Genomic DNA, 13,006 nt, shown 5'->3' on the forward strand with positions numbered 1-13,006 from the left:
TTTCTCTCTTGAAATACAAAAGAGCAGACAGAAGAGCCTCAATTCTGGAAACCACTTGAGCCACAGATAACACAAATATAAACTCCAATCAGTCAGGCTTTCTAAGCCAACACAAGGACTTAAATCCTTCTTTCCTCGTCTCCTGGTTTGAGACAGTGCAGAGGATTACCGTCAGGGAGGCAGTGGATGAAGACGGCAGTAGTCCAGTAGTTGCTTTGATTACTTGGGCCCTGTTGCTGGCTTTTTTTTCCTCGAGTGAGAAAAATGGATAAAAAGTTTCTACCCATGTATCTGTCTTCTTCTTTTTCAAGTTTTTTTCAGAGTTTTTTCTTTCCATCAATCTTTCCTAAATATAGACACCCTGCTCTCTCTGCATCACTTCTCATCCTCCATCTAAAAGTGAATATTTAATGAAAGAAAATGCCTTTATTGACTGTTTGCTTTCTCATTGACTGTTTGTGGCCTCATTAAAGCTAGCTGATCCTCTCTCACTGTCCTGGTTTAAACAAGATTCAAACTAAAGATAAATCGCTGCCTTAAACTTAGGAATGGTTATCTAGAAACAGTAATTCTGGTACAGGCACCTGATTGGTCAGGACCAAAAGTACCCTTAAACACATGGACTAATGGTTTTATTGGTATTTAATTTAACAGTTAAATCTTTTTTAATGCTGGGCTTTTCTAGTCCTCTGTTGCCCAAACAGTAGACTAGTCCCTATACCAAATATGCTGCACAGATGCGTATGGGTTTGATGAACGAACAAATCAGTGGATTACAGTTACACATCACATCTGTCCAGGTAAAATGATAAGGGGATGATTGCTGTCAAATAATTATTTTCTGCTCCTAATTATACAGGGATTAGCTGCTGCCTCTTCAACCTGTTGAGGATCATTTAGATGAGTCTGCTATCTCTCTGTTGCTGCCAACAGAGACACACTGTGCATTAATCAGTGATAAACCTGCAGGTTTTTTTCTTGAGAATCTCATCTGGACTCAGGATTATTTAGCTGTTTTTCATGTCAGTCCACATGCACACATTCCTCTCTCTCTGTCTCTGTGTCTCTCTGTCTCTAGATAATATTCAGACATCTTTCTGTGTCATGTCTTGATTTTTGCACCATATAATAGAGTTGTATTGATGAGCAGCATTGCTGTTGATACTGGTATTGTTAAAATCCTGACAATACCAACCCTACCTGTGTGCAAGTAGTCAAAAGGAAAGGAGTCATTTGAGTCCAACCTCATAGAAGAGTCACAAAGCGTGTTCATCACTGTCATAGCAGGGAACATAACCTTGAAGCTTCAAGTTTTAGAGGAGCCACTTTGAAGTGCATAGTTATTATTAACTATGCTTTTTATGCAATTAACGGCTTTTAAATGAAAAGAATTAGGTTCTCTCTGTTAGGTAGCAAACACATGCTGTCTTACCTATTTTGGGCATTGTCAGCATCATCATTGGAGAAGTTCTGTCACTATCTACTAGGGGTGCGAGAAAAAATGGATACAGCTTAGTATCGCAATATTTTGTCTGATGATGTATCGTCTCATCCACCAAGTATCGATTTTTTCAAATTAATTGCTAGCATGAACTGAAGTCTGTGACAGTGGAAAAATGGAAATAAATGCAGCAATAAATTGTCCAGTGAGGTTGGCAGAGGTGATGGTCATACAGCAGGAGAAAGTTAGTTCAACATACATGGCAGCACCAGGGGAAGGACATTGGGAATGCAAGCAGGGCATGAATGACGCGGAAATGACACATGAGGTTTGCAAGAAGAGCTACATAAAAGTAAAATACTGCAGAAATACAACAAACATGAGGGCGACTAATGCTAAATCAGCTAAACAGCTGCAAAAATGGTATAGATCGCAATATATGGTATTGCAATACTCACTGTATTGCAAAATGTTTAAAATCACAATAATATCGAATCATGACCCAAGTATCGTGATAATATCGTATCGTAGGGCCACTAGTGATTCCCACCCCTACTTTCAACTGCATCTATTTCTACTTTCATATGCCAACAGAATTTTATTTGTAAAGATTTTTAAATCTGGTCTGGCCACTGCATAAATCCTGCAACTCAAGGTTTGGTTGTTTTTAACCATGAAAACACCAAATAAAAGAGACTGGAATTTAAAACAGTGATACTTCATAATCAGAAGCATGCTCAAATTTAACATTTAATAGCATTTTAGTAAAGAGTTGCATTGCTCTCATCTCTTTATAACAACACTAAGAAATATATGTTGCATGTTGAAGAAAATGTGGTATTCTAACTTTAGCTCAAAGCAGTTGAAAACAAAATGCTGTTTGGATCATTTTCTCATCTGGTTCAAAAATGTTTTGGTTATCATTGCCCATTTATGTTTTGGTAAAACTTAACAGGTGCTAACTGAATAAATAAAACATCCATTTTGATTATAGTAAGGCACATATGTTTACTGAATTAGGGACACAGGTTGGCTGACAGGTGGATGCTTTATAGCTGTTTGCCCTGATGCGTTCAGTACTGTCCATTTAATTTTACAGTAAAATTAAAGGAAAAGAACTAGGAAGAGATTTTAAGCCAATATTCTGATGTTTTGAAACTAACATTGCTTGCCCTCTTCTCCTCCTTCCCTCTCTTTCTGTGTCTCTTCAATTGCAGCTTAGTCCATTTGTGTACAGCGAGTTTGCGCGGGAGCGTAACCTGCATGTGTCACTGCTGGACCGGCTGTATGAGCACTACCCCCCTGAGTACCCATGTCGCATCCTCCTGTGTGAGAACTACCGCTCCCATGAAGCTATCATCAAGTAGGTGTGAGCTCTCAGCACTGCCTTGTGTCAAACCTGTGGGTGGAGAGTCTAAAAAAGGTGGCGAAAAAGATTACATGTATGAGAGGAGAGGGGGTGGGAGGACTGGGTTAGGAGAAAAGAAGGTGAAGGATTGACAGACTTAGGCTGACAAGAGTGGCAAGTGGAGCTGTGAAGGATGGTGGTTGACTATAGGCCCATGACGAGGAGCTGCGTGGGTTTAGATTTTTGCTTCAGTTACTGGAAAGAAGATTGTAAATGAAAGAGGATCTTTCAATGATTAGTGCACACAAAGAACGATTTATACTCTCAAGTTTCCTCTGCTGAAAAAAAATCCTCCATTTGAAACTTGTGATGTTAACAGAACTTAAACACAAATCTGTATGGGTGTTTGCCTTTTTCAAGTGGATGCATTTGCACCTTCTTTATTTCTGGTTAACAGTGCTCTGCTCTGCCTATTGGCAAAAATGTACAGCAAAAAAGAAACACACTGAAAAGAAACTTCCCACCAGTCATAGCACTTGTAAGTTTTCATGTCTAAATGTTTGAGAAAATCCATGTTTGCTGGATACATACAAATATTAGGGATACACTATATTGGACCTTTGGCGATATCCAGTATACCAATATTTACAAGTTAATCTTGGGCACTTTGATACTGATTTCTAAATGAAGTCCAGACTGAAAACTTAAGTCCTTAAAACATACTTAAAAATTAAAGAAAGAAGATGAACAGAGAAAAAGACTAGAGCACAAAATATTGGATTTTTACCAATTTCCAATATGATGGAATCACAGATTCATTTTAGCCCCTACTGAAATTGCTGCGATACTTAAATTTGTATTTCATACCTAAAACCTAAGTCCTCAAAACATACTTTAAAGTTTATGGATGAAAAAAAAAAGATATCAGTCCTTAAAATTCATTTTAAAGTTTAACGTATGGGGATGGACAAAAACTCCTCAAGCTTGTATTTGTATATGGCCGATATTTGCAGCTGACATAGGCCACCATTAACTTCAAGTGTATTGGCTGTAAATATTGTCATACATTTTTATATCTGTTTTTTTGTTTCTTTGAATCCCTAAAAAAGACTTTAGCTGATGTACTCTAGGGCTGTGTGTCCACCCTTAAACTCCACTAACTTTTGAAGCCAATATCTACTAATACTGCAATCATATGAATAATATTCCTAACACATATCATACTTAGAGAAATTTGGTTTGTATAAAAAAAAATTTGTCGATGAAATCAACCCTGATAAACACTACTTCAGAAACATGTTCCATGTTTATATTGCACTCCTCGCCATGCCTTTCTCTTACAGCCATATTTCTTATCTTTCAGCTACACATCAGAATTATTTTACGATGGAAAGCTCATGGCAAGTGGGAAGCAGCCCTCCCATAAGGACTTCTACCCTCTGACCTTCTTCACAGCAAGAGGAGAAGATGTCCAAGAGAAGAACAGCACTGCCTACTACAACAATGCCGAGGTTTGTGTGAAAACAGTATTGAGAATATCCACAAAAAAGTAGTTGCCAGTTTATAACCTACACTTTTGATACTTATTTTTTCATCTATAAAGTTACCTGCGGCTTGACCATCAGGATGACTTTATACGATTAGTATAAAGTGCTAAGACACACAGTGTCATTACTGCAGGTGTGTGCAGCTGCCACCGTCACACACTTACACAAGACCTAACATTAGGGCTGGGCAATTAATTGAAATTCAGCTTAAGTCACATTTTGGCCTGCTGCAATTTTCAACCTTTAACCTTAAATGTGTATTAAAAAAAACAGTATAAAACTTCTTTAGCAGCAGAGATGTTACACCCTACACTACACATAATGCAATCATTCAAGTAACATTTTTCAAAAAATGTTTACTTAAAATATCCTACCCTGATTTTTGTTAAGGGTTTTCTTATTTAAAATGAAAATGACATAGGAATGATCACTGTCTTTATTACAACTAGTCATATTGAATTTACAATATAAGTCAAAATAATCACAATTAGATAATTTTTCAAAATTGTTCAGCCCTAGTTTGGTTATAATAAAGATTGAGTTAGTGCTTGTTTGTTGGAAAAATGTTCAAGATGGGGGGGGGTCATCCCCATTCATTGCGTTTTACAAGCGGCTGCTTCAGCTTCACTACTTTAAAGGTGCTGTAATACTGTAGCCTGGCTCACCACTGCAGGCTAAGAGCTCAACTGCCATTTCAGACCTAGTGGATGCACAGACTCCATACTGCGATTACAGATGGTACTAAAAGAGCAACACAGCTGTACAGAAACTGCATGTTGAGGACTCTGCTGAACAAAATGTAAATAGTCAGCAAGAAGACTGTTTGAATCTTTTCCCTTTGGGAGATTTTAAAAACCAACTGCAGCTTCTATAATTTGGTGACCTATATACTTGATTTTATAATCATGGTTTTTAACTCTCTCTGAAGTAAAACAAACGCAACCTTCCTTTTTCTGTGACAACGACATGTTGATTTTTGGAATTGAAAATAAAATTCTTTACTAATGTGAAAGATATGTTTTTTCAGCTGTTCCCCATGTCGTGACAATGAGGGTTTTTTTTTGTTTTGTTTTTGTTTTTTAAGTCCCTGTGATCTGTGATCATTTGTTGGTTCTAAATTTGATTAGACATCTTAGATATGCTAGCCTCCTCCTTAGAGGAAAGAGAAAACTATAAGATTGCATTATTTTAGTTTTACATCTAAACTGTTTGAGGGAATAGATGAACTTTTTGGAATACAATGTAAAGAAATGTTCTAATAATGTTTGATTTGGTTTAATGCATCGTAACTTTCTATTGCTTTACCTCTACAATGTAGTATGACCGATCATCTCATCATATTAATTGAAGTTTTTGAGTTTGAAACCAGTGAACCTAATTAGCAGATAAACCAAGAGCTACAATTATCAAGCATGATGCATGATTCATTGACAGTCCTTCCCTCTGATTGGTTATTCTTAAGCCTCACTTTGATGCAGCCATTGTATTAGTTGCACCTCCAACCCTTTGCAGACAAGTTCAAGCTAATTAAGCTCACTTATAGATTGAGCTCGTAAGCTGTAGGCTATGCCAATTAAATTGCCAACTGTTTATTTCATTCAACATCCATGTCAAGCCTTTACATTACAATGAGAAAAGAAGGTCTGTTTGTCTAAATATCAGTGATGGACTAAGATCAAAGAAAGCAATTTTGTTTGGTATAGCATCTTCCACAGAACAAGGTAACAAAATGCTTCTTGAACATTAGATTAATAATTATAATTACAGTAAGAAAAAATAATAAATATGAACAAAAACACAGATGAATTACAACTGTGAAAGTTACTTTAGACATTCAAAACTGCTTTAAAAGGGTGTCTTAAGCTCTTCTTGAAAGCATCAGAAGAGGCTGCTGTTCAAGATTGTAATGGTAACAACATCCAGAAATTTAGAGCCCCAAAACTAAAAAAAGCATGATCACTTTTACTGAATAGACATGAGGTACAACAAGTAGACCTGGTCAGAAGCCCTGAGGGGTTGACTGGGGATTCAAGGATGTTGCAGGTCAGACGCGCATGTATTTGTTGCATGTAAATTTGTTCTTTTAACCCACTATGTCCCTATGCAATAGACAAAGTTTTCTTGAATCTTGAATTTTAAAACTTGAAACTAACATGTTTTTTTATCAGTTCAGGCCCAACATCTCTGTCAAACACTCCATCCAAACTGTAAGAGCAGCCCACCACTAGTTGCACTGTAGTTGTTGTTACTAACTTTGGCCACATTCTGCAAACCAACTTTTCAGCATTCTGAAGAGTGAAAATGGTTTACAGAATGTAACCACTTAACGTTACAAGTATATTTTGCATTTAATCAGATGAGAAATTGTACACTGAGGAGCATCACTACTTTAGACATGACCCTGATATAAATTTGTGGTCATCATGCTCAGCTCTACGGCACATCCATGTTGATAAAGCCCATCCTTCTTGTCTTATTGGTAAACTTCAATACCTATGAAATCTTCAGCATATATGCTTGTCATCTTCAGATATTTTCTTATCTTCGGTTGTGTTATTATCAGGTTAAAAAAATATATCCCCTGGTACCTTACTTAACTTTTCAGGGTTTTTTTTTTTCTCGATGGCCTTTTGCTCCCTTTTTAGTCTCATGTTGCTCCCTCATCTTTCTCAGGTGTTTGAGATTGTGGAGCGGGTGGAGGAGTTGCGGAAGAAGTGGCCTGTGGCCTGGGGCAAGCTGGATGAGGGCAGCATTGGAGTGGTGTCACCGTACGCTGACCAGGTTTTCCGGATTCGTGCTGAACTCCGAAAGAAGAGGATGCATGAGGTCAGCGTGGAAAGAGTGCTTAATGTTCAAGGTGAGAAAAAGAAGAGGACAGCAGGGTCATGTTTAAGGTAAAGATAAGAAACCAAGTTCTTAGCTCAACGATATTAATATTTAAAGAGATTTGTGCTTTGCATCACACATTCATAATTGACAAAACATATATTATTTAAAGCCGTTTTTCTTAAGTTGATGTTGTTTATCATAGTAATTCACCAGATGGGAAATGAAAAATGGGAAGTAAGCAGCTGCAGCCAAAGTAGTAGTTTTGCTTAAATCCCCAAGTGTCTCATTAATATTACTCCATGAAGCTTATCTCACACATTTCTGAGTGTAAGATGATGTTAGTCTCTTTCTTCAGTCATGCTGTTGCTTTAAATGCAAACGATGTTACCCTTAAGACAAGTCCCCGCTGTCTTCCACTCAGTTATTAGTGTTCAAATGGCTCCTTCATGTCACAAAGTCATAGAACGAGGAGAGTTTGAGTGAACGTTTCTTTCCTCAGTCTCTTCTTAGCTTCAGTGTCATGCAGTTCCCACTTGTATTGCATCCAGCTGCTTTCCACGGGTCATTAACTTCCTCGTTAATTACTGATGAAGTGTGCGGACACATGCAAAGTGATGTACACACAAAGAAAGAGAGCTTTAGAATCTGAGTATATGACAAATAGAGATAGTGTAAGTTTATCTATCTACAGTCCATGGAGACATACAACGCTAAAGTTATTACTGGACCTGTTTTTTATTATTTAATAAGTTCCAGTGATTTCACTCCTCTTTAATATGTTGGATCAATCAAGAAAGAACAACACTGTAGCTTTAAATGCATACAAATAATTTCTACATTTATCAATATTCACAGAGAAACAGAGAAGGAAGAAGCTAAGTGTATTCAAAGTTTAAGTTTTGTTGCTGGTTTGCGCCGACCAAAGGCGAGCAACCACGCCCACTGGAATCATGTTTAGAGCTCTGCCCTGATCAGCAGGCAGAGATCAGCGTGAACAGCGAGTTTACGCAAGAGTACTATGTCAACAGCGGACTATTTTACCTTTTGGGGTTAATTTATCATCCTCTCTGGTGTAAGTCCATGATATTATTGTTTCTGCCATTGTGTGAGTACATTAGGGAGTTAAAAGGTTAATGTTTGCTTAAAGGACTTGTGGTTGTATATAAAATTCTTTGGTTAAATTTCCTCAAAAGTTAACTCTTCCTTATCAATGGCGCCGTTGTGACCCTTTGCTCTTACGGCAGGATGAGACGTAATCGTGTTTTTTTTTAAAGAACTGGATATTCTACTCTTGTGACTTCCTTTTTGGAGCTTTCTGATTGGCGGGTATTGATGAGGTTTGGCAGCTGCCAGTGCTGAAAATAGACCTGCAGCGTATCACAAACAAAGCGGAGCGGAATGGCGCTCCAGGGATGCACTGTTGCTGGACATGAGCGCCGGCTGTGGAAATGCTCTGATAGACTAGAGAGGGAGCGATATAATCCACAATACAATTCTCTGGCGGACCAAGGCACTGTCCCTGTATGTGGAAATTGGAGGTTGGTCTGCACAAGCCGACTTTCAGCAGAAATTCACGGAGCGCTTAGCAGTGAGCTACTTGGACCTTAAACTGTCATTACAAGTCTGACATGTATCTAAGAGTTGGTAATGAACTCACCTGTTCCTTACAGCCTTGCTTTAGTTCACTTCCAAAGTCTCTGCAACCTTATTGTTTGGTTAGCAAAGCGCTAATGCTAACAGCAGGACAGAGATGAGGAAGGAGGTTCAAAGAGTAACGGTGAACTTCTTATAACACCAGCAGTCACCTGGTTTAACATGCTTGATCTCAAAAATAGTCAGATTGCCTTTAAAGAAGAGAACGTAAGTTCTTATTGCAAATCCATGGGTTTTAGCTTACAAACAGCTGTCTATGGAAAAAGAGTTCCCAGTTATCACAATAAAAGCCTGACTCAATTGTGAGTGACGTGATTGGCTGTGAATTTGTGCCTCTTCAAAAGTAAATGAGATTGTCAGTGAAAAATCTGAATTTTTCCGTCATTTTATAATGCCTATCATCAGCCCTTTTCGTTAAGAGTTGAGAATTAGGCATTTAAAATTGTGTGGGGTAAGGGTTTTTGTTGGTAGGCAAAACCTTCACATACAAAGAGACAATACCAGCATAAATACAAAAATATCATTTCGTCCACAGATGGCTCTCAAATCAACTAGTCCCAAAAATTCTTTACAGGACCTTTGATTGTTTATTTTAAAGCAGTTTGCTTAAAAATATGCGTATTACAAGCTTACCTATGGCTGAAAGGTGTATTGATTTTATCGATTAATCTGTATTTATGATGAAGGGCGGTTAGCAGTGAAAATACATTATTTTTCCCTTGAACTTCCTCTGCTGCTCCCCTTGGGGTTTGCATGGTTGAGAACAGGATGGACTTGTCAGAAAAGCTGCATCAGAATGAGCCCCTTTTTTATTATTTGTGCACCAGCTAGCTTTTTCTCCCTCTCGTCAACACATGTATTACCGAGCTGAGAGAAAAACATTAAAAAAACATCCTGCTGACTGGTCAAAATGTCCTTCACTCTTTTTTTAACACTTTTTTAAAATGATTAAATCAGCAGTGAAACAACCAATCAATAACATAAGACCTCTCATCATCACCATCAATTGAATTGTCTTTACTAACAAATTATTACTTAAGTACTAAGTGCTGGGTCACTAACAAAGAGCTGGGCTTGAAAACCCAGAAGTAGAGCAGGACAGTGTGGGCCAACAGAAGCTGAGAAACTCACTCTACCACTGGGGACAACAGGGGAGAAGAGCCTAGCTTCGTGTATGTTGTTCTCTGAAGAGCTGGATCTTTAGCTTTCTCTTGAAAGTAGAAAGGGACTTTGGATCACATGGAGTTGGGTAATTCATTCCACCATCAAGGGACTATAGAGGAGAACGGTCAAGCTTGTGACTTAGGGGCCTAATGGGATGGAAGTAAGACACTTTTGGACCATATGCTGTTAAGTTTTTGTGTGAAATTGATCCACTGACAATGAATGTTAATGAAAAAAAACTTAACCTGTCATTAAACCATTTATATTTACAGACTTTTAACACCAACTTGGAGAGCTCTGATAGTTTGTGCCTGGTCTGAAAAATTACCGGATCAATCAGCATAATTTGAGGAGAATGAGACAGTAGCCATGGGTATGATTTAATTTCATTGTAGGCCAGTAGACAATGGCTGCTGGTCAAGCAGTTAGCTCAGTTGAAGCTAGGGGGGCAGTTTTGTCAGCATTGGACACAATTCTATTTTAAATAAGTGCTAAGAACCGCACTGAAACATTTTCTCGGTAGAAAAGATGTTTCTGTTCCTCTTCAGATCGGCATGAGTTTTATTCACCAACTCATTCCACCATTAGTAAACAACAGCACCTGCCATGTTTCAGAGCCAGCTATGTCTTATGTTTTATTAATCTAATTGGACTATAATATTTTTGCAGACACAACATTAGTCCAGTTTCACTGAGAATTAAAGAAAGATTTTTCCCTCCCCAAGCACTTTGTATGAATGGGTGACCAGGGTCCCTGGTCTCTGGCATCATTATTTTGGGGGTTGCGGACTGAAACTTATAGTACACTAATAGTGGACGTTAATAAATTTTCATTAATGTGATTGTTCTAGAACACCCTAGTTTTTAGATGAAAAAAGCTATTAAAACCATAAATCAAGTTTGATGTGAATAGTCTGAGATTTTATTTTTAATCTGAGCCTAAAGTTAACATGTTGCCTTCCTGTGTTTTTGAAATGAGTGAAATTTGAAGCCTTATTAGATAAAATTATAGATTTGTTGTCAATGCTTAAAAAAAAGTTGGCAGGAGCAACATTTGAAACAAATGACCAGAGCATTTAGACTTTATAGAAATAATTTTAAAGATAACATTTTGTTCAAGTAGCACCTATCAAGCTCCAAAGTGCTGTACAGTGAAATCAAAGCAAAGAAATAGTATTAAAACAACACTCAATTGTCAATCAATCGCATTAGACCAGGAGACGTTGATAGTAGTTGGAGCCATGATGAGAATTTATATTGTAAGAATTTCTAAGCATTAACAGAAATGAAAACAGGTTTACAAGTTCCCCCACCAGAACAGGGTCATGGATTTGTTAAATAAACTTGTCCACACCCACATAATCTTACAAAGAGGTCCAGTCATGGTCACAGTCTTTAACATCTGTGTTAATGTCTAGGACCTTTAAGCAACTGTACAGAAACAAATGCTTGGGAAAGTTAAGAAAAACATGGGCAAAAGGAATTGTTGAAATAGCTTTGAACTAAAAAGTAGTTTGTTTTTTTTCTTGGTTTTTGCTTCTTCTTGTAATACTCAGTTATCAGAGAACTATGAAGATGAATAATAGTAAATACTTTATTACAGGTAAGCAGTTCCGGGTGCTTTTCCTGAGCACAGTCAGGACAAGGCATACCTGCAAGCACAAACAGACGGCCATCAAACGCAAAGAGCAGCTGGTTGAGGACTCAACAGAAGACCTCGACTATGGATTCCTCTCCAACTACAAGCTACTCAACACGGCCATCACCAGAGCCCAGTCCCTGGTTGCAGTTGTGGGAGACCCCATTGCGCTGTGCTCTGTTGGGCGCTGCAGGTAAACATTGCCATAATATGTACTTATGGAAAAAAAAACTGTAGTATCATGATGAGATAGCTGAGTTACAGTGAAAACAAGCCTTAAAATTGCAATGACTTTGAGATTCAGACTTCAGAGATTTTGATTCAGGTTTTAAGGTTTTATTTCTTGTAATTAAACCCTGGTCATCACCAGGGTTTCATTGTTTCTCTAGCCCTCTGCTAGGCACAAAGGATTCTGTTCAGTGAAGTAGCTGCATTAAGAGTTAAGATACAGGTCGTGGGGGATAACTTAACTATTTAAATTATTATTGTGCTCTCGCTGCTCCTGTTTTCCTACTACTTGTCACTTCTTTACCCTTTTCTTTCCCTTTTCTCATTTTTTCCCTTTCTTCTCTTTCCCCTTTTTCATTAATGTTCTTTGCATTAACTGTTCTTTATATTCAGCCCCCACAGAGCATTTTTCGCTTTGGCCAGAAGCTAGATAACGGCATGAGTCCTGATGCACTCAGTCTAAATTTGGAGCAATGAAGAAATAAAACTTTTCTCACCTTTCTTTCTTTTTTCTCCCTCACAGAAAATTCTGGGAGCACTTTGTCTCCATTTGCCATGAGAACTCAAGCCTCCACGGCATCACCTTTGAGCAGATAAAAGCTCAGCTGGAGGCTCTCGAGCTCAAGAAGACCTATGTCCTGAACCCGCTGGCCCCCGAGTTCATCCCCCGCGCTCTCAGGCCTCTGCAGGGGCATCACTCTTCTTCGCAGGCCCTTCATCCTCACCATCATCCTCATCCTCAGCATGCACAGCCCACCTCCAACAAGCAGGTTCCCCAGCAGCCACAGCAACAGCAGCAGTCACCCCCTAAAGTAGGTGTTCTTTAAGTTGCATGCTCAATCAGGGCACCAAACACCTCATATGTCATTATGTTGAGAAAGTAACAGGAATTTTTGTTTTCAGAGAGAAAAAATAAATAATACCTTGCATACATGAACATGCACAGCATGCATCTTCAAAAATAACTTGGCTCTGTTTCATCACAGGAAATTACTCTATGGTAATTTTTTTAGCCACTGCAGATAGGAAATTAGAATCACAGGTCTGTCTGGAGATTGTGTTGTTTGATTATTTAGCTTAGCCTGTGTGTGTGTAGATGTGTGTGTGTGTCCTGTATATCTGTCCTCCCTGCCCTGAGGTAAAAGGTTAACGAAATC

At 38.3% G+C, this 13,006-nt stretch overlaps 1 protein-coding gene across 1 annotated transcript in view; it reads left to right on the forward strand.

Moving 5' to 3' along the window:
• Positions 1-13,006, forward strand: part of helz (helicase with zinc finger) — a 101,157-nt gene that overhangs the window by 64,720 nt on the left and 23,431 nt on the right. The window contains exons 20-24 of the mRNA XM_041784415.1: positions 2,659-2,804; positions 4,153-4,300; positions 7,010-7,193; positions 11,586-11,814; positions 12,373-12,661. Coding sequence (XP_041640349.1) covers positions 2,659-2,804; positions 4,153-4,300; positions 7,010-7,193; positions 11,586-11,814; positions 12,373-12,661 — 996 coding nt within the window. The remainder of the gene's footprint in view (positions 1-2,658; positions 2,805-4,152; positions 4,301-7,009; positions 7,194-11,585; positions 11,815-12,372; positions 12,662-13,006) is intronic.

Source organism: Cheilinus undulatus, linkage group 4 (assembly GCF_018320785.1).
Source record: "Cheilinus undulatus linkage group 4, ASM1832078v1, whole genome shotgun sequence".
NCBI lineage: Eukaryota > Metazoa > Chordata > Actinopteri > Labriformes > Labridae > Cheilinus > Cheilinus undulatus.